This window comes from Meleagris gallopavo, chromosome 5, assembly GCF_905368555.1.
Source record: "Meleagris gallopavo chromosome 5, MGAL_WU_HG_1.1, whole genome shotgun sequence".
Classification (NCBI taxonomy): Eukaryota; Metazoa; Chordata; class Aves; order Galliformes; family Phasianidae; genus Meleagris; species Meleagris gallopavo.
In genome coordinates, this window is record NC_139408.1 from 5,907,956 (window position 1) to 5,929,230 (window position 21,275).

The following is a 21,275-nucleotide window of genomic DNA, read 5'->3' on the forward strand; positions in this document are numbered from 1 at the left end:
CCGCACCGCCCTTAACAACACTTGGCTTTTATTAAAGTTCATCCAAAACGATAAGCAATAAATAAAAGAAACACGGAGAGCTTCCACGGATGGTGCAGAGAGTAAGAGAGGAGCAGCCCGAGGGCAGCACCGCACCCCTGCTCCTCTGCCGAGGGCACAGCCATGGCGATATACACCAAATGGACACTGTGGCATCCCAAAGTAGCCCCAGAATGGGAAAAAGGAGTAAAAATAGCACCCCAGCTGCCATCATTTCGCTGTCCCTGGGTACTGGGACAATGCTAGTTGCGCCGGTACAGGCGATCCCGTGTGGCCATGCTGACCTTCTGCTGGTAATCCTCCATCTTGTCATGCAGCTTCTGGTAGAGCTGGGCAGAAGGAAGGAAAGAGTAAGGCTGCTCTGTGAGAGCCTTCCACTTTATTTCCACCTACCCCACCATTGGCTGCACCTACCAGGACATTGTTCTGATTGGCAGAGCTCTCCCGCAGCGCCTGCAACAGCTGGTCGATGGCTGTATAGGGCAGCCAGACCATGGGGGCCGTGGCTGACAGCGGGAACTGCAGGGAGGAAGAACCTTTGTGCCACACTGCCCTCACTTTGTTCTCCTGCTCCAACCAGGATTCACATGCAGAGGCCCAGTATTCAGTTCAGCTCACCTCAATTCCAAAATATTGGTGACCCTTGCCCAGCACAGCATCCACATACTCCAGGACCAAATCCACTGCCTCTTCCAGCAGATCGTAGTTCAGGTAGAGACGCAGCAGCTCAGCAGCATCCACTTTCTGCAAAGAGCCCAGGAACCCCTTCTGAGCCTCTGAACAGGCACAGAGCCCCAGACACATTCCCAGGGCTGAGAAGTAACACAAAGCTTGCACCTCCTTCAGGAAGTGATCTCTGGCTGCTTTCTTGGCCAAAGCAGCACAGTAGGCACGCTACATAGTGAGGCTGTTCCTGTTCTCACCTTGTAGCTGTTAATGAGCCAGTTGGGCAGGGGGATCCCATGTGCCAAGAGCTTGTTGATGACGCAGCGATGGTACAGACTGTTCTGGGACGGGTAGCGCTCCAAATAAGATGAGAGCAGCCGCCAGGCTTCATCTGTGGCACTGCAAGGCAATATTTCTCTCAGCACCCTGCCAGCATCCTCTGAGAATGCCTGCAGTGCCACGGGGCATTCCATGAACCCGTCCTGCTGCTCAATATCTGCCTTCTACAGCTACCTCAAGCCCTCAATGCAGTCACCGTGCAGGATTTTAAGAGCCTCTGGCCTTCCACAAGGCTTTAGTCTCCATTCTTTGGGGTAAAGAAGCCTCTCTGTTCCTCTCCCTCACAGAGGAAGATCTACCTGGACTCCTTGGTGGTAACCAGTGCTGAGAGCTGGTTTGACGCCAGCCATTCCCAAGCCTCTGCCTGTGCTGCCTCCCCTCCCAGCTGGAGCTTGATGCACCTGAAAGACAGAAAGCAGTGCAGACCGTGCCTTTGAGAGCCACAAGCAGTGGCTGAGGCAGGAGCTGGCTACATACTTGAACGTGAGCCCCTCAAAGACAGGTGTCAGTGGCAGCTTGAACGTTTGGCACAGGGTGATGGCGGTGTCAAAGAGGCCAGCACGGATGAGGAGGGCAACTGTCTCCTCAGGTGTGGAATTGCCTGTGGGAGGCAGAACCAAGTGAGCACCTCCATAGCCATAGCTATTCGGCTCAGCTGCACACAGTTCCATCGGCAAAGCTCCAGCAGTACCATGTGGGTGACACAAGGAGGCTCCTCTGCACCCCCCTCACCTGCCACTGCGGCTGTGGACAAGTCGTGCTGCACCAGAGTCAGACGGATCCGGGCCAGCACACACTCCCTTTCCAAATCCTCCAGTTCCAGGATTTCGATTTGACGTGTTGCTGTAAAAGATGGATGCAAAGGGACCTCAGCATTTAAAAAAAGAACAACAGAAAAAATCTCCTTTGGCAAGATGGCATTTACAACCCTCTGCCACATCCTCAGAGCGCTCACACCAGAAAGCACCGGGAGGAACTGGGTTTTACTGCCCTAAAGTGTGAACATCTCCTTGTCACAAACGTTCCACTCCTCATCTGTCAGCAACACAAATTCCTGAGTCACCTTGTGTTTAGAAACAGCTGCTGCTCTGCCTGCCCAGCATGTGCTACAAAGGAGTTCATTTGAAAATTGTTTTAAAAATATCTGACCTGAAACTTTTCTAGAGTAATGCTGAGGATTATGAGTCCAACCAAATGCCGTCCCTCCCCATGCTTTGGCAGACACAAAACAGAAACCACACCAGCAGAGATGAGCCACACCAACTGGACTCCCAAGCGCACAAGTAACAAGAATTCAGAGAACTAGGAACTGCCTCAAAAAGGCTTTGTTACAACTTATTTTCACAAACACATAAGCAAAAACACATCTAACTGCAGAAAGAGTAGGAACACAAAATCCTGGAAGTGCTACATGGCAGCACACTGCAGCTAGGAGATGCTATCACTAATGGAGTGCAGCATGTGCTTACAACCCCCAGATTATAAACCTGCCATAGGTGAGCTCCCACAAGGCAAGGGGAAAAGCTGTGGAAATACAGGAGATGGGAAGAAGTCAGTACCAGGCACTTACTGGGGACTGCAGCACACTCCCCATCATGGCTTCTCTTTGGGGATGCTCCAGGCCGCTCGTACTTGCAGGAAAGAAATACAAAAAAGGTTGATGCCCAGCTGGTTTCTGAAGAACAAATAAGCACAATACACTCCAGACCTCAGCTCTCCTCTCATGCCTTGATTTGAATGAGGAGCCATGCAATTGCCTATCAGTTCAGGTTACATTTCCTTCTCTCTGGATATCAAACAGTGCAACGTTGGCTTTTCAGGCTACAGCCACCTCCTCTCCACAAAGAGATCAGAAATATAAACTGTGTTTCTGTAATTCTCCTCTGGACTGGAATTTCAGCTGTTTGGTCACCCCGAGATTTGACTTATCAAGAGGTGCTACTTTCCTTCCTGTGGAACCTGCAGGTTACAAATACTCTCTGCACTATCACAGCCACGTTTCTCATAGAGCTGCATTCGGAAGGATTTCAGAAGCAATCTCCCAAGCACAGATCTAAACACCCCTACAGTCAAAAGCTCAGGGCAGAAGGCTGGTGACAAACTCACAGGTCCCCTACCACAGCTCCGGACGCTGGCTGCACTATCCAGGCGTACTCAGGTCGGATCAGCCGTAAGCAGTTAATAGCTGCAAGGAAACAGTTGCCCTGCTTCTGCAGCCCTCGGAGCGTCCGCACCTCGCGGCCCAGGCGTATGCCGTACTCAAACATCACTGTGCCAGCTGAGGAGAGAAGGGCCTGTGAAGCTGTGCTGTTGTTGGAATGAGACGAACAGGACAGGGCCGCTCCATCCCACACCTCACCCTTGCGGTAGTTGTGGCGGTAGATGTGGAAAGCGTAGAGCAGCTCGTAGTAATTGTGGGTCATCAAGTCCACTGCTCGAGCATGGGACTCTATGATCCCCACAACCTGCGATGCAAAGAGGTCAAAGATGATCTTTGAAGGAGTTGTGGCCCCTCCTCCTCCCAGAGCAGGTTAATTAATACCTCATTATGGAGATTGACGTAGGGGAACTCTACCAGGTCCTGGAGCTGGGAGCGCTCACAGAGCACAACCACTAGCTGGCGCAGACAATCCAGCTGCCTGCAGAGGGAAAGCACAGCCCTGAGCTGACCCACCACCGGGATGCAGGCTTTGAGCCACCAACATGCTGCTTTGGGATGAGAGCCAAAGGTTTTACTGGCTGCAAACCAAGAGGTCCCTTTGGGTTTCTCCTGTGCTGGCAACAAAGATCAGTAGAACGTCTCTCCGCACTGCTTGCGTTGCTCAGGATGGCAGCCTCCCTCCCCCAGCTCTGTTTGGTGAGGCTTTCAGTGGCCCTCATACTAAGTCACAGCTCCATTTTCCAGAAAACCTCAACTCCAGTTTCTAGCCCCTCCTGCCCACTGCACTCTCCCCGGCTGCTGTGAAGCTTCCTCTGCACAGCTCATTTTAAGGGGGTACACAAGACAAAATCCTCTTTCCTTTAGTAAACTAAATTAATCAGACTCCTAAAGCCCTCCCAAACATAATGCTGCATGCAGTTCTTCAGCCATTTTGTTTCTGTTTTTTTCCCTGAATAAGGCCCTGTGTTTTCTTTCAGTTTTCACTGTGGAGATGATATTGCCAATTATAACCACTCTTACAAAAATTAAGTACGCCTCTTTAAAGGCATCTTTACACAGAACCTCTTAATGCAGCAGTCCTACCCTGCAGTGCCAGCTTCCTTTTGCTCCAACACAAAAATTGGAAAAGGCAGGAGCTTCAAGATAAGTGAGTATTTAAGGGATAAAGCTATCACCTACCTGCTTGGATCTGGGTTTTGCGTTAAGGCGACGTAGGCATCACTGTTGTGCCCTAAATCCAAGTGGTGTTTGAAGATGCAAGTCCTCAAGGTAGCCTGAAAACACACCACACAGCACAGAAGAGCACATTTCAAATTATGCAACTAAGAAACAACTCCCGTGTAAGGTCCCTGAAGAAGCATCCTGGTGCAGAAGAAACCTGTACCTGGGTTCTCCAGTCATCCACTGATTCCATGATGGCCAGAGAAGCCAGCTGGATGACCAGCTCCGGTAAGCCAACCATGTCCAACAAGCGCAGAACCTGCAAGTCACAACTCTAGCCTTATGAGCAGTCAAGATACTTGGCCACTGTATCTTAAGTGGCTAGAGCAAAAAAAGAGAAGCATTTTGTTAAGTTGCAGAGGTGTGAATCAAATCCAGCACAACAGGTCTAGGCCTTACTGGATGAACAACCTCTACAGAAGTGTGAGTTTCCTGAACGCTTCATGGCTACAGGAAGCCCTTGCAACACAGAAGTGAACGATGCTGTCCCTGAGCAAACACTCTGCTTGATACAGAGAAAAGTTCTCTCTCCAGAGGCACTAGACAATCCTCACGTTTCCTGGGCTTTAACAGCAGAGAATCCCTTTCAAGGAGCCTAGGTCCAAGCCTGCAGCCTGCCTGAACTGTAGCATTATGTGAGAAGATTCTATCTCAATTTAAAGACGTTAATTTTAAATTGCCTCAAAGCTGAATAATCGTCCCTTACTTCTAGCCTGGACATGCCTGGCCCCCCCCTTCCAGCAGCTGGATCTCACAGTCCCCTGCTGTTAGGAAGCCAGGAGGTGGAAAGTACCTAGCTTTTGCACTGTAGTCAGTCTCCTCACGGTTATCCCCAAAACTAAGCTGCTATTTCCCCCAGAAAGTGCGTTTCTCAAAGCTGAAGTCACCTTCCCAAAAGCTGGGAGCCTCTCCACAAACAGTGCTGATGTGGAACAGCTCTGCACTGGTGGGGGCCACACACGCTGGGTGAGCTGAGCCATACCTTGCTGTAGTACTGCAGACGTGGGGTGGAGACCATCTCACCCTCCTCAGGCTGGATCAGCCTGTCCAAGAATTCCTCTTTTCCTACCTCGGAAGCAGCTTGGCAGAAGCAGTCCAAAGCCTAGAAGCACAGCAAAGAGCAGCTGCAGGTGTACCTTTGGGGACTGCCCCAGCCTGCTGTACTGGAGAAGACAGTGCCGCCCATTTCAGCTTCATTCTATGGGTCCTGCTAGCCCCAAGTTGCAATAAGAACTACCCTGACAGCAGGTCCCACTGTCCCCTCTCACTCCCTATCCCTGCTCCCTGCCCAGAGGCAGAGCTCAGATTGATATTCCCTGAGCTACACAACAGAAACAAGGCTCTAGCAGCAAATACAACACAGTGCCTTACCTTGTGGCCCTCACCCATGACAAGGTAGCACCTGCCCATCATGAAGCAGCAGGAGCCCATGTTCACATGGCACCACGGCTGCAGCAGGCGAATGTACTCCTAGAGGAAAGGAAGAAGAGAAGTTTTCATCACCACCTCTGGCAGGTTCATTTCCCAACTTCAACATCCCCTTGGCGTGCAGAGAGACATTCTCTATGGCTTGCTTGAAATATCCCCAGTATCTGTAAGAAACACACCCAGCATCCCAAACAATTGTGCAGAATGCCTGCTACAAACTTGCTGTAGGAGCAGGGCAGGAGAGGGAGAGCAGCCAGAGGACCGATTACAAGCTGCCAGGCAGTAGGTGGAGGGCAGATTGCAACAGGCACACATCACAACTAAAAGCCATAGCACAGGGCAATGTAACTCACCCCGGCCCTGTGCCTGCTTCATCAAGATAACAAAGACTGAAAAATGTCATCATCATCGATCAGGAGGGAGCTAGAAGACATGATGAAGACTCAATAGCTGGGAGAGTGCCGGCTGTTCTTTGCACTCAGAGAAGCAGAGCTGTGCTAAGCTTGCTGGGGTGCAGCAGGGAAAGGCACAGGGGAGCCAAGAGTAGGCAGCAAAGCCCAGGTTTTGCTGTCCCATTCCAGTCTCAGCAAGTGCAGCTCTGTGAAATGCCATGTAATAACACACGCTCTGAGCCTGAATTCCCTGCTCAGATTAGCCACCTACAACAGATAAATCCCACCCCAGACTTATTCACGCACAATAAGCACCGGGGTGAGCTTTGGCATCCATTCCAGGCAGCACTTTGGTCACCAGACCTTCTCTATGCCCGTCTGGAACTTGCAGGGCGCTTCCTGCATCTCTACCTCTATTTGGGTCACGGCACGCATGCTCACAGTCAAAGCTGTTGTTAGCTCTCTGAGGTCAGTGCACTTAATCCAAGTTTACGTGACTGGCTTGGATCAGTGAGCCTGACAGAAGGCAACAAGGAGAAGTGCCCACTCCTGCAGAGTGGAAGTCTCTTGTAGCTCCTCAAGGCAGGATACAAGCAAGGCAAAAGCAATGTGAGGAAATTCAAAGCATGCTCACACCACACGTGCACATATGCTAGAAGCAGAGTGATGCTGCCTGAACCGTCCTGGCATTTCCTGGCTCAGAAGAGCTGCAGATTTGACATTCTTCTTAGCAGCACGATGAGCACAAAAGAAAGCAATTCAGCCCCCAGGTAGAGGGGACTGTGAGAACAAGAGTTCTGCTAAACACAGGAGAAAACGTCTCATTAATAGCATCCTGCCTAGTCCTGAATGCCTCAAGGACTACGGTCAGTAAGGGAACGAGGAGCATCACATGGTAATGCAGACAAAAAAAAAAAACAAAAAAAAAAACCACACACTCTTCAGTAGAGCACACGCAGCTGCAACCACCAAACCCTCTACAGCACAAGAAATAATCCCTGACACATAGCTGTGGAGACACCCAAAAGGAAGAACAGTAACAGGACACGGGAGAGCACGGTTGGTGATGGGAAGACAGATGGATGTTTCTTACACTGCTCTTCACTAGCAAGGACACTGAAGAAATGAGTGAGGCTTCCTGAAAATGCATTTATGCTACATCTCTAATGTGGTGGGCAAGGTGCTTGCCATGGAACCACAGCTGCCTGTGGGCAGCTAACAGTTGATGAGGTTAGAGGCTTGCTGTGACAGCCAAAAAAGTTCCACAGCATCCTGCTCTCGAGACTGTGCTCCTTCTTTAGCAGGGCACATCATGATCCTGAGTACTTGTGCTTGAATTTTCTTGCAAAAAGATGCAAGAGGAAATAAGTAAGAAGAGTATCTTAAACAAATCTACCACTGAACTCTGCTGCATTTTCCAAGTACAATATACTCAGCTAAAAAGCTCTTCTCTTAGCAGAGGCTGAGGTGGCCACTAAAAGGGTGATGATAGATACAAGATGGAAGTCAATTACAGAGGCAGGTTTGAGTTGATTCTCCTCCAAGGTTTATTCCTTGTAGACCACTTCCTTCCCAGGACAAACTTCTAGCCCATCACCTCCAAAAATTGGAGACATAGGAACAGAACAGGTAGGAAGATCATTTTGTGCTTGACCTCAGAGGGCAGCAGCTACAGGAAAGCAGAAGCTCAAGACATGCAGATAGTTATCCTGGAGGGACTGTAGGTATAAAAAAAAAAAACAAAAACAAGAACAAACAAGGCACTCACCTGCAGCTGGGTGTACTGGCAGCTCCCTATCAGGCACTCTGGGAAGAGGAACCCAGGATTGCTGGGCCATCTGAGCAGGAATTAAGGAACAGGTCTGGTCCAGAGAGCTCAGAGCATTGGGCTAAAGCTCTGCATGTGCTCTTCTTCCATTTGTGGGGGGAAGGACAGAAGATTAAGCTGCTCTTTCTACAAACCATTATTTTGTAATAAGATTTATCCATACTAGACCAAAACCATTAGCATATCTAATCCACAACTACCCAAATCTCATTACCCTTCCAAATCACACCTTGCCAAGTAAACCTGCCAGACAGAGCTCAGGGGCTTAAAGTCAAAAACTCAAATCCTTCACTGTGTACCTCAATAGAATGGACTCCATGAAATCTTAAAATACCCACAAATCCCATTAATGCTTAAAACAGCCACTTGTTTAGGAGACTTGACTTTGAAATTCGGGTGCAGGAAGTTTTTGGAATGAGATGGCCAACTCACTGTCCCAGCTGCTCTCCTGAGACAGTCTCAGGACAGGGCCACAACATGTTTTGTTTTATACAGAACCCCCCCTCTTGTTACAGCCCCAACAGAAAGCACAGCTCACAGCCAAGGATACAGGAGGGGCAGAAAGTCAGCCATTACTGCGGTAATGAGATGGGGCCAATTCAAACTCGTTTCAACCAAAGAGGTGTTTGGTTGCAGGAAGAGTCGGGAGACGATGTGTTTTCTGGCCACTTCCTGAAAGAAGAGCTCCACGATTGTCTGAGGACTGGATACTGAAATACAAGGTAAGAAAGCATGGAAAACAGGGCCTGCAACAGATGTCCCAGGTTCCTACGCTGAGTTACCATGCTGGGCTCATCAGCTCAAGTACCACAGGTAAAGCCAGAGCAAAACAGCAAGGACATTCAGCACTCAGACTTGTGGGTATAGTATTTTTTTCAACTCCTAGTTAAATCAGAGGGAGCAACAGGAGATCAGAAACCCACACGCTGCAGCATTTATTAACTGCAGCTCGATTACAACACAAATAAAAGGCTGTACTCTCTCCCCAGCTGTGCCATTCGCAATCTATCTGCAGCTTTCCCCAGTGTTTTGCAGGGCAGGGCTGAGGGAGTGCTGATTTTGCTATCTGCCTCTCTCCAAATGCCTCCCTTCTCATTCCAGTCCCCTAAGCAGCATGATCTCTCATGAGCTAACTGTTTTCAACGCCTCTTTCCCAGCTGCCCCCTCCTTTCTATCTTCCCCACGTCTCACATATTTTTCCTGAAGCACAGTGGCCAAACAGGACTTTCCTCATGAATAGGCCAAGCAATAACCCACAACACTGGCGAGCACACAAAGGATGTTTTCAGTTTTGCTTTCAGGCACTGACATTTACGTCAAAGGCAACTGCTCCCAAACTGAGACACCGATGGAGAGTTTGAACGCCAAAGATTGCAGCCCGGTTACAGAAAACACAAACCCTGCAGGGCTGTCAGCAAATGGAGAGAACTCCTCCTAAACTCCCTGCAGCCTGCTGCCTCCTCACTTCTTTTTGCAGATCCCTCTGAAGCACCACACAAATTAGTCACAGGCTCTGACTGCACATTCTCCTCCCTATCCTGCTCATCACATCTCTCTGAAACCATTTCAAGGTACCTATCCCTCTAATTAAGTTGCTTCATGTTCTCCCCCGTTATGATTCTTCCCCGAAGCTGGTAGCTGAAAGCATAATGACTTTGTCTGGAGATTGTAGCAAGACATAAAATGTGAGCAGGTTATCAGCTGCAATTTCCCAGTTAAGCTACTGGCTGTGAGCACTCACACCTGAAATGCAAATTCGTGGAAGCACAAGCACATTCTGGAGGAAGCATTTTCCATATTCTATCCCTTCCCTAAGCTGCTGCTCCTGCTTGATAAAGGCCAACGAGCAGGACAGGCCTAACACGACAGACTACACTCACTCAAATGTTGCAAGATATTTTGTTGTTTTCAGTGGACAACATGAACAGCGAAGCAGGGCTGCTCAAACACACCATCCGTTGGCTCTCTGCCTTAAGCATTTCCCTTGGGTGGCAGAAAAAAAGTGTTTAAGAATTCTATTTAAGAAGAAACCGAGAGATGGCAAACTGTAAAAATCTTACCTAGCTTATGGGGTGCTAGAACAGTAGTGTCTGCTAACTCCAACACAGAGAGATGCTGCAGATTCGATTCCCTAGAGAAGAAAAAGCCATCAGCAAAGAGACAACAAAACGCCTCCTGCTTTAATTGTACTCATTGTTCAACTCAAATCACTCCTACTGCTGAAGAAGGCAACAGTGCCCAGAACATCAAGACCCTGCAGGGCGGATTTAGCACAAGGTGAGGAGTCAGCTCAAAACACTGAAGATAAAAACCACCCTAGCACAAACTAACTGAGAGTGATACTCCCACAGTAACCACCATCATGTACTGCTGAAAAGGGGATTTGAGGTCGATTTTGCAGCAGCAAAGAGAGAAAGGGCAAGGCAAGGACTCACAAGGTGTCGAAGGGGATGTCCGACGCCAGGCATTGGCTGGCCCACCTGATCAGGTAGTAGGAGAGCAGCAGAGGGGAGGTGCGGTGCAGCAGGTCCTGCTGAGATTGGAACAGCTGCCCCCCTCCCAGAACCATCTGCAAACAAAGCACATGGGCTGATATGTTGAGAGGCTGAGCAACAACCCATGCCCCTCGGTGCCAAGGGGTGAAGTAAGGATTCTGGAGGCCCAGATGCCACGGGGAAAATATGACAAGTGGAGTGATGTATGAACCAAGGTGCTTGGCACTGCTGCAACGAAACACAGAGTGAGATCACAGTTTTGCTGTGGCCACATCCAGGAACTGCATCCCTTCTGCTCTAGCCAAGGACGACACTATACAGGAAGCTATACAGACAGCTATACAGGAAGAACAGCAATCCATGCTTGTGAAGAACAAGCATTTCAACGTGGCAAAATGGCAGCTTCTGACCACATCACATGCCTGGCTCCAGAAGGGCACCTTGCAACATGCTTTAAATGTCACCAGAACAAGCTTATCCAAGAAGAGAAGGGGATTTCTTTTCACTGAATGACTGCAGCAGCATCTCCAAGGAAATAACACTGGTCTAAATAAATGCCCCCTTTGCCCTGGGGGCTTGCTCCCCTCATATCACCAGCACCATTGCTTGCTCAGCCCTCCCTGCCAGCAAAATCAGCCTTGCCTGGGCTACCCTATAAACACAGCTGCCATCGTGGCAGCTGCTGGCACTGGCTGGAACGGCCTCGCACGGAAAGCAAAACCACGGCCTCTGGGTAAATGCTGCTGCTGTGAGGCAGAAGAGCTGTGTGCTGCGTTGCTGGATAACAAGGCTACGATTGTCAGCTGTGCTGTGGGAGGGACGGGGACTAGATGGGAGAGCTGTGTGTGCTCAGGCAGCCCTGATTTGGATGGAGGGCTGGAAACGATGCTCTCCTCCCTCAGAGTTTTGCTTCCTGGATGTGCAGCATGGAAACAGGGAATTTGGGTATGAGTGGCGCACGGCTGCTTCACTCGGGACGACAAAAGACAAGAGAGAACAGGGCTTGCCCAAGCCTCGGGCTAGTTCCAACAGTTGCCAGTATTTTGTGGGAAGAGAAGCAGCTTGCAGTCTGGCACCAGGCAACCCAGATCCAGAAGTTCAAAGGGTGTGCTCGGTAGCTTGAAGGGCTGTACTCACAGGATCGCCAAGCCGCAGCAATAGCTGTTGGAGAATCAGCAGGTCCCGACAGATCTGGAAACGGATCGTGGCAATCTTACAAACCCCCCAGCACACCACACTGACGGCTGTACTGCTGCCATAGAGCTGGGTGAGGTTCATACGCATATTTAGAGGGTGAGCTGAAAGAAAATCATGGAGATAAGGGGAGGAACCAACCCAACAGAAACACTGGCTGAGTGGCCGCTTTCTCAGCCCAAAGTACTGCTGTAGAGTTTTTACCTCTTTCCATGTCAGTGTCAGTCTCGTAGTCCATTTCTCGGATGAGCACTCCAATGGCATGGATAGGGTTTCTGATCTCCTGCAGTTTGCTGTGTATATCCTCCATCACATTTTCCCTGTTAAAAAAAAAAAAAAAAGAAAAGATGAGGTTTAAAATGAAGAGGGCTCCCTCATCACCCTTACAGATCCTCTCTGGAAGCATCCAATCAGCTTGGATGTTTTTGAAGGGAATCCTCTTCTGGCTCACAGTTTTATTACAGAGCCTGCAGAATCTGGGCTATTTATTCTGCTCCCCCAGGGCAGTAGGAAATGGCAGTCAGATAGCTGGCATCCCACATGGAGTGACTGGAGGAGGTTAGCGTGTAACCGCACGGCTCGACCATGGCTCTGACCTCTAATAAGTCTGCCTGCACAATCAGCTAATAAAAACTTGTTCCTCTTCCACCCTGTCTCATCTCAGCATTGCATAAATTTCTGCCCAGGAGAGCCCAAGGCAACAGCAAAGGGGGCTGAGGTGGAAATGCTTTCTAACAGGACCAATACCCATGCCCACCATCTCCCTCTGGCAGCACAGAGAGAACCCATACATCTCCCAGTGAGAGAGGAATGCTCCAGGCAATCCTTGCTCAGCCATCCCTGCCTGCAGGAATGCTTCTCCTTACGTGTCATTAGCTATTAAGTCCTCCAGGATCTGCTCTGCAGCCTTTTCTGGAGGCTGGAGGCGGGAGCAAGCCATTTCCATAATGAATGCTATTTCCGCAGAAATTGATTCTCCGATCAGTCGAAGGCACTGGACAAGACAGACAACATCACGAGACATCTCCAAATCTGCAATGAAAGAATCTAACTGTATATTTACAAGAGATTTCAACAGGAAGGTGGGATGACCACTAAAAACCAATTAGTCCAGAACACCACCAGTAAAGCATTAGCAGCAGATTGGTCTCAGGCATGGATGTCAAACTGACTCTGCCCTGCTAATGAGACTGAATAAAATGTGGCAGTTGACAAAGGAAAGATTTCGACTTCTTTATTTGGGGGGAAAAAAAATTAACAACAATTAACCATCAAATTCCCTCTAAAGCATTTTCTCCAGCTACAGGTTGAAAGGAAACGCTTAGCAAAGAGCAAAGAAACACAAAGCAGAGGGCTCGTACAGCCAAGCTCCATTGGATCTCCCAAGGAGCTGCCACTCCTGCTGCAGCAGTTCCCCATTTGCAGCCCTCTTTTGCAGCCAAGATGATTTTCACATTCTTAGAAATTATCTGAAAATTGACCTAAAGGTCAAGGGTTTATAGAATAAATCCCTTTTTTCCAACACAGTCCCTCGTGTATGTATTTTTTAAACATAAGTCACAAGTAACTTTTTTTTGAGAAGTTTGAACCAGAGGGAGCAGGCAACGTCAGCCCCTCCAAACCAGACCAGGCCTCCAGCTTCCCTTCTACTGGAGCCAGAAATAGCTCAAGTGGAGGATGATTAAAAATAACCCCCAAAATAATAATAACTTAAAAAAAAAAAAATCATTCAAGCACGAAAGTAGAACTTAAGTAACATTTTCCATTGCTTTTCTTCTTCCAATACCAGCAAAGCACAGAGCGCACTGTGGTGATGATATTCATGACAAGCTTTGCTCTCTCCACTATTTAATTCCTGGAGACAAGCTGCTCAGTCCCTTTCCACAGCCTACATGAAAATACTGCACTGAAAACTAAGCTAACAGTCTCAGATGCCAGAGTGCTTGGAGAACTACAGGTTTCTTTCTCACCTGTCACTTCTTCAAGGAGTTTACTCCACCAGCAGCACAGAGACTGGGGAATTTTATGAAGCAGAATGGCTTGCAATGAGTCAGAGAAGGTCCTACAGCTCTTGGTGAGTTCTGCAAAGTTAAAAGGGGTTCACACCAGGGTGTCACCCATAAGATCCCTACGTACAGGGTCACCAGCTGGTATGATACAAAATTATGAAGTATTTCTGACGCAATTGCCCTCCTGGCTTGAACTTGCATTCATCTGGTAGCTGCTAGAGACTGATCAAACAAAGCAGGGCACAGAAACACAAGCTTCTGAGCCCCAGCAGCACACTGTCAAGCACCAGTGCAGCAGATCTAACCCATAAAGCGGGTGTGAAGAACGCACTAGTGTGTGTACTCAAGAGTTCGGAATGCCACAAGGCAAAGGATCACACCACTGTGGATGCCTGTCACAAAGCCTGAAATCTAGGACTCTTCCTTTTAAAATTTCCTGAAATGATGTTTGGCAGATTTACAACCCTGACGCCACTTTTTAATTCCTAATCTAGGGCTTGTGATAGATTTCCCAATACACAGTTGCCAACAGATGGCAAAACAGGAAAACTGTGTGCAGAGAATTACAGTCAGGAGCACTTCAGAGGCCAACTACAGAAACTCCTGCATTCCTCTGCTGCAGTCTTTCCCAGAAGGCAGCATTTCAGCCTCCAATAATGGAAGAGCTCCGCATCTCCTCACCATCAAAGATGACAGCATCATCCTCAGCCAGCAGATGCTCATTAGAGAGGAGATAGAGATGATCCACCAAGGAGCAGGGCACAAGGAAGGACATGGACCCCTAGAAAGGCAAAGCAAAACAATTCTTTTGGAGTTCCTCCAGTCAAAAGGGCATGAAAACATGCAGGCCAATTGCTAAAGTGCCCAGAGCACTGCTGCTCAGCCTCACCTTCTTCAGCAGGCACACCATGTTGGTGTAGGGGTTCAAGAGCAGGGCCAGGGGCCGCGAGAGCACTTCCTGGTACTGAAGGCAGCAGCCGCAGAACTTGGACCAGAAATCCACCTGCAGCTGACAGAACTCCTCCAGAGAACACTCGTATTCTGTCACGCTGCCCTGGAACTAGCAGGACAAAAACAACTTCAGATGGGAACAGGAAGGGAATGAAAAACTAGCATCTGGACTGATGTTTTGTCCCTCCTGATCAGCATCACACAATTACACAGTTAAAGACTTAATGAAGACCACTTGAAGCTCCCTTCCCTACCATCCTACAGGCAAAATTTATTTGTTGCTAACATTTTCTCCCCACGAGACACAAAAAAGAATGGGGAATGAAAAAACAGGCAGGAAAGGTGAAGATTTTATTTCCTCAGAACCAAAAAGAGAGCTTACGTAACTCCTCCAGGAAGACAAAGGATAAAACATAGCTCAGGGTCATGTTGCATTTAACCAACTTCACTGGACCACCACAACACTACGTAAAAATGGATGCAAGAACAAAACATCACAGGGAAAAGGAAATCCTACCTCATTTTCCACAGCTAAGGTAACCTCTTTTTTTAACTCATCCCACGTCAGGTCCATGTACTGTTCAGTTCCTTGAGAAAAGATCTGAAAAGCAAGACAGCAAGCCTTTCTTTAAACCAAGAGAGCTGTCTTGGGGAGGCATTCAGCCACGCACAACAATCACAACACATTATCCATTGATTTGTGGGGTGAAACTGTGAAAAAACAGGGCTGGGTGCTAAGTGCTTTAGCCAGCTTCACTCTTCCTAGCTTCCTCCAGTGATCCCGACAGGCCTGTAGGCTAAGAGCAAATTGATGCCAGCCAAGGAACCCTGCTGCCTCACATGTGAGCTGCGAGGAAGAAGGTGAACAGAGAGAGCACCAAACGCTCTCCCACTAACCTGCAAAGCCTTCTGGATGGCTGCATTTGAGAAGTGGCCAGGCATGAAGAGGTATTCCAAGTAGGTTTCCTGTGAAGAGAACAAGATGGCAATTTACAGAAACAATGTGTATTGGGAGGACAATATTTAAAACACTGCTGCTGCTACTAGCTCCTGTTCTCAAACTAAACCCCTTGATGTGTATTTCTTTTCAGCTTCAGTTTATGCTCACACTCTGCTCCAACCTCTCTTCTTTCCCACCCTTTGCAGCTCCCACAGCTGAATATGACTCCCCACACACTCCAGACCTTCTTTATTCATACATTTTGTCTCAAGGCTTGCTCTGGACTGACTTGAAATTCTCCCCTTCCCTCAAATTCAGGCTTTGTAACTAGGCTTAGTGCTTTAATGCTGTGATAAGAGCCCTAGGCTCATCTCCGTTAATATGGAGCAATTTTAAGAAGTGTTGCAAAACAAATTGTACACTTGAGCAGCCTTAACATTTTCCTTGGGGTAGAGAAGCTTTATTAGTTCTTGTTGCTTTTCTAGTCAGCCTACCCTGGGGTCCTGGTCATGTCGAACTGTCACCTCCTCTTCAGGCAGTGGCTGCATGAAGACCTGGTTCCACTGTCCCGCCACGTTTCTGGAATAATTAAACAAATAAACAACAACAACAAAAGAACAATCAGTTTTGCATTGCAACACCCCCAGAAGCTATCACCTGAACCCAACCTGTCACTTGCACCAGCTGACAGACTGACAGCCACCATGGCCCCTCGGGTTTGGTGACAGGGCTTTGACTGGTGACAAACAACAGATTGAACCAGCAGTGCTTTGTACTGCTATCCCCAACCCCCAGCTAACCTGAATGCTCAGCATTTTTTTATCCAGCATTTAACTTCCTGCCTGGTTACGCGCCAGGACGACTCTCTTAGCTTTACAGAAATAAGGGCAACGCTTTCATGTCACTGCACATCTCAAAACATGATCATACTTGGAAAAGAGTAGCCAGATCTGCTTTGGAGGAACTGTTGGTGAAGTGCAGCCCTCCCTCACAGCAAGCCTACTGCTTGGCTTCTTACATTTTTCACATTCCTGCAGCTGAGCTGTAGCATTATACAGCAGAACAACAACTAAAAAAGTATCCATATGATCTGCACTGCAGTAAGACACAGCTGTGCACGACATGAACACTATGACAGCAAGAGGTGCTGGATAAGAGCGTTCAATGAGCAGAGCAGCATCTGGCAGTTCTCCCCACCAGTAACTCAGGGCAGAAACTCACTGCTCAAAGTTGATGTACTTCACGATGGTTTGGTTCTCTTCATTATGCCACAGTGCCCAGATCTCAGCCGAGGTTAAGGCAAAGTCAATGAGAGTCTCCTGGAGGAAGGTCACAGATTGACTTTATCAGAAATGCGAGCACAGCAGAGACTTGTGTGGTTAATAACAGCCAAAATCTCCCTTGTGCAATTTACCCATATTCTGGAGAGAATTCTTGGCTAAGAGTCAAATCCAGCAGGGAACGCTCCCTTCTTATTTTGGAAGGACCTGCCCTGGCACTCACCTGGGAGGAGAACAGCGAGGATATGTGGTCAAGGCTGTAGCGGTTGCTCTCAGTGCTCACCAGCTGGAAGACACAGAACTACCAACACATCCTGTAAGTCATTTGCTAAAGAGAAACACCAATCTGTGTGCTGCAGGGAAGCCTCTCCTTGCTCCCTGCCACCATTCACAGGCCCTTGGTGTGGCAGCTGCCTGGCCAAGGGCAGCAGAGACTGGACTGAGCCAGCATTCCAGACTCCAGCCAGCCTTGTCAGCAGGACAGCCTGATCCCTGCCTGGACTTGAAGTCTTCTGAAAGACTGAATACCAGAAAAACAACAACACTGCTGGTTCCTGCAAGTGACAACACAATGCAGGTAAGCAGAGATGGAAAAGACTGGAATCCTCAGGCAAGCTACTGTGAACAAAGTTCTGTTTGTCCTTATACAAGAAAGCTAGCACTGGAGAAAAAGCAGAAACCACAGTGTGTGCTTCTACTCAGAGCTTGAATCCCCTGGAGAACTGCAAGGAGAAGCCGTGCAAGAGATGAGGCTGTCCTGTGCTGTCAGTCTCCTCCTGCTGGATTTATCATTTACCACACAACATGGGAGTTCTACAGAAACTAATATTTCGCAGTGCACTGTAATGCACTTGCATGTTCCCAGGAGCCCAACATAAACACACTCAGTGTTTCCACATTTATGGCTCCTTTCAGACCATTCCCATGGCACGTATGTACTATCAGAACAGACCGCGAATGAGTGGATCTGCACTTGGCTTAATCACACAGAGAACTCTCCTCCCAAGGCAAGGACACATGTCCTATGGTACTGAGGACAAACCTGTTTACTCAAAGCACTGCCTTCTCCCTCTGTAAGGGCAAACTTAGGCATACTCAGCTCCAAGGAGGAACAATGTATTTTCTGCACGGGCCAAGAAAAACGTGCTTATAGCAAGGCAGCCCTGCTGCTCCCTACCTGCCCTCGCTTGGGTGCATGCATGTACACGCCGAGGTAGAGCCCCAGGGACTGCGAGAAGGCCAGGCGCAAGCGGTGGCCGGTGCCAGCTGAGAGCCGCAGGTCCCTGCTGACCGGCACGAACTCCAGGAGGTCTGCAACCATCAGGCACATTTGATCCTGCACAGGAAATACAGGAAAGCATCGTGAGAAATAAATAGGACAGCAAAGCTGCCTTCAGTTCTTTCCAAGGGGCAGAATGGCCAAACCCTTCCCTCCAGGATATCAGCAAAGCATCCATAAATGCACTGTAAGCATTCTGGTTGCAGTTTAGCACCCCCAGCTCATCTGTGCTCCCTCAGCCAGCACATAAAGCTTCCCCTCCCACCAATAGCAGACATGCATTCCAGCACAGCCAAGCCGTGAACGCGCCTGTGCTGGTTGATTGGCTCTGGAACAAGCGGCACGCAGCAAGCAGAGGCTTTTATTAACTTCTTGTTGACAAAGACTCATGCTACATTGCCACTCAAGCAGCAGAACACCCATTTCAGGCGCTACCTCATCCCCTGAGGTGCTTCCACTTGCCTGATTAACTTTGGAAACAACCCAATGCCACCTATTAAACTACACCTGCATCCACGCTGCTGCCCTGAACACATGCCTCACCTTGTAGGACCACATCCTAAGCTTGTGGTCCTGGCAGAGTGCAAAGAGAAAGGCATCGTGGTCCAGGCAGTGAACTGCGAGGCTGATGGGCACATCTGATGGGCCACCATCACCTCTGAAAGTACAGACATTACCGCAGTGAGTTAAAAGAAAGCCAAGGGTGGCACACAGGTTCAAGACACCCGATTTCTCTTGTGATTTTTACCCACGCACAGAGATGAAGGACTGAGGTGGGAAAAGAGAGGTGCCTGGCCTCAAGCAATGCACCCCTGGTGATCCAACTCACTCAGGGTGCTGCAGGCTTGCTCACGTTTCCCAGCATTTAACAGGGCTTTAGGCTGCCATAAGACTACAGTCTCCAAACAAGCTGCCTCCGCCTGTGTCATCTGCACATAACCTCTGCTGGTCAGAAAGGAGTCTGACATTTTGGAACAAGGACAAGAACATACAACTGTTGTAATCCTTAATCTGCCCTGGCTGCGAGCCACATCCTGGGCAAATCCTCAGAGGCCAATTACTCGACGTAACGCACTCACGAATAGCAACGCATGGGATCAGCAGGACCCCATTAAGATGAACTAATCCATCTCACTGTGACAGGGCCTGTGACCCAGTTAACTTTTCAGACCACATCTGCAGATGCTGATTTGCCCACACTGGACGTTAACTAGAAACACCGCCTCCTCCTGTGTGAGGGAATCATAAAACAAAGTGAGCTCCCTGTGTTTGTCCCCAAACACCAACCTGATGGCTGTTGGCATCCAACCAGTGAGGAAGCGCTGCACCACCGAGCTCTGTTTCAATTCCACAACTGAAACAACTCCTTGCAAAATAAAGGCAACACAAGAAAAACACTCAGTGCTTGTTAATGAAACATCTGCTGCCAGCAGGGAGGCTGATGCAGAAGAGACGCTGCGTGTGCAGCAAGGCCATAAGATGCACATGACAAAACCCAAACCCATCGAGATCCAGAACCAAAAGAGAGGATCCTGTGTTGCACAGAAGCAGGTGCAAGGATGCAGCCTTACCAGGTACATCATGAGGAGGTAGCTTAATAACAAAGATGCCTCCTGCTGCAGAGGGCAGAGCAAAAAGAGCCTCCCCATCACTGCTCAGCCAAGCTGCTGAGGTCACTGAATTGGCTGCCAAGCCCGGCACACTGGGAATCAGGTAGTAGCTGGATGGATCTCTGAAGTTGATTTTGCCAATGTCTGTAAATATGGACTGCATTTGGCTCTCTGTTATCAGATCCTGAAAGAGGCAAAGCAAAGAGAACAAGGCTCAAGCACATACACAAGCCATGGAGGAAATAATTCAATACCTATGGAGCAACACTGCTATGTCATGAAAAGAGTTTTTCCTTTCAGTAAAAACTCTCATTCTGCCAGTTGCTTTTGCCTCTCTCCAAGAGATGTAGGCTTTAAATCTCATTTTCCAGCAGAGTTCTCCCTGCTCACATACAGCAGTGCCTCCAGAGAAACCAATGACCACAAGGACAGGCTTTAAGCCCCTCATAAACCCCTCTCTGTCACTCACCCCACGGTAGGCATGGGCTGGGTGGGGAAGCAGGACGCGGTGCACGCTCTGCACGGTAACCAGCAGCAGCACCAGATGGTTCTGCACCTCACACAGGTGCACACCACCTGGCAGCAGTGGGCAGCCCTGGATGCGCAAACGCACAGCATTGTTCAGCAGCTCTGTGTCCAGTGATTCCTCCACCAGCTCGAGCGTGTCCCCTGATGTTGTCCTGGGAGAAAAAGGGAAGTGTGAGACACAAGGGACAACAACTTGGGGGCATGCAGGGACAGAAAGCAAGGGCTTCAGGCAGGCAAAGCCATCTCTGCCTGCCCCACACCCAACCCCATCCCTTCAGCCCCCTCTATCCCTGCCTGCTCCAAAATTCATCCCTTCTATAATAAAATCCTTCCTTCTTTCCCTGCCTGCTCCAATTCAACCCCCACCTACCACAACCCCCCCTTCCCTCCCTACCTGCTCCCAAACACATCCTCAACCCTCACAACCCCACCTTCCATCCCTACCTGCCTCCAAACCCACCCCCATCACTCCACAGCCCCTTCATGCACCCCCCAGCCCCAAACCCACCTCCCTTCCTCTTCATCAGACCATCCCTACTCCAAAACCCACCCCCTCACAGCCCCTCCTTGCCCCAAACCCTCCTCCCACGCCTTCACAGCCCACCGTTCCTTCCCCCCACCCCTTCCCCTCACAGCCCCGCCCGCCCTCACTCACCACCTCACGCAGCGGTTCCGCGTGGCCGCCCCCAGCTGCGCGCACTCCCGGTAACAGAACCCCCCAGCGCTGTCCCCATAACGCCCGGCGGGGACGGGGGCGGTGCCCGGCGGGCTGAAGGATACCTCACGGAGCCGCCGGGGCGGGGCGCGAGGCGCCGGGCCCAGCTCCATGTAGCTGCGCTCCGCCAGCCCCGCAGCCATCTTGTCGGCACCTTCCCGCCCGCGCGGGGCAGCACGGGAAATGGCGGGCGGGGAGGA

General features: G+C 49.5%; 1 protein-coding gene across 4 annotated transcripts; it reads right to left on the reverse strand.

The window, feature by feature from the left end:
* Positions 1–11: 11 nt before the first annotated feature.
* Positions 12–21,272, reverse strand: NUP160 (nucleoporin 160). Of its 4 annotated transcripts, XM_085225988.1 has the most exons (36): positions 21,016–21,271; positions 20,302–20,512; positions 19,794–20,016; positions 19,510–19,588; positions 18,766–18,880; positions 18,121–18,279; positions 17,167–17,244; positions 16,885–16,982; positions 16,158–16,242; positions 15,621–15,689; positions 15,241–15,324; positions 14,662–14,832; positions 14,454–14,553; positions 13,734–13,844; positions 12,630–12,795; positions 11,968–12,083; positions 11,707–11,867; positions 10,510–10,643; positions 10,135–10,205; positions 8,625–8,784; positions 8,015–8,084; positions 5,798–5,896; positions 5,409–5,528; positions 4,590–4,685; positions 4,385–4,479; positions 3,587–3,683; positions 3,404–3,509; positions 3,162–3,322; positions 2,615–2,675; positions 1,777–1,887; positions 1,522–1,645; positions 1,344–1,445; positions 963–1,104; positions 658–783; positions 454–558; positions 12–368 (listed from the first exon to the last, which is right to left on the reverse strand). In XM_085225988.1, exons 1-36 carry the CDS (start codon positions 21,216–21,218, stop codon positions 282–284), a joined length of 4,296 nt encoding a protein of 1,431 aa, XP_085082114.1. In that variant the 5' UTR covers positions 21,219–21,271; the 3' UTR covers positions 12–281. The 4 variants fall into 4 exon arrangements, with proteins under 4 accessions (XP_085082114.1, XP_085082115.1, XP_085082117.1 ...); XM_085225989.1 differs by lacking the exon at positions 13,734–13,844; XM_085225991.1 differs by lacking the exons at positions 8,015–8,084; positions 8,625–8,784; positions 10,135–10,205; positions 10,510–10,643.
* Between the last annotated feature and the right edge of the window lie 3 nt (positions 21,273–21,275).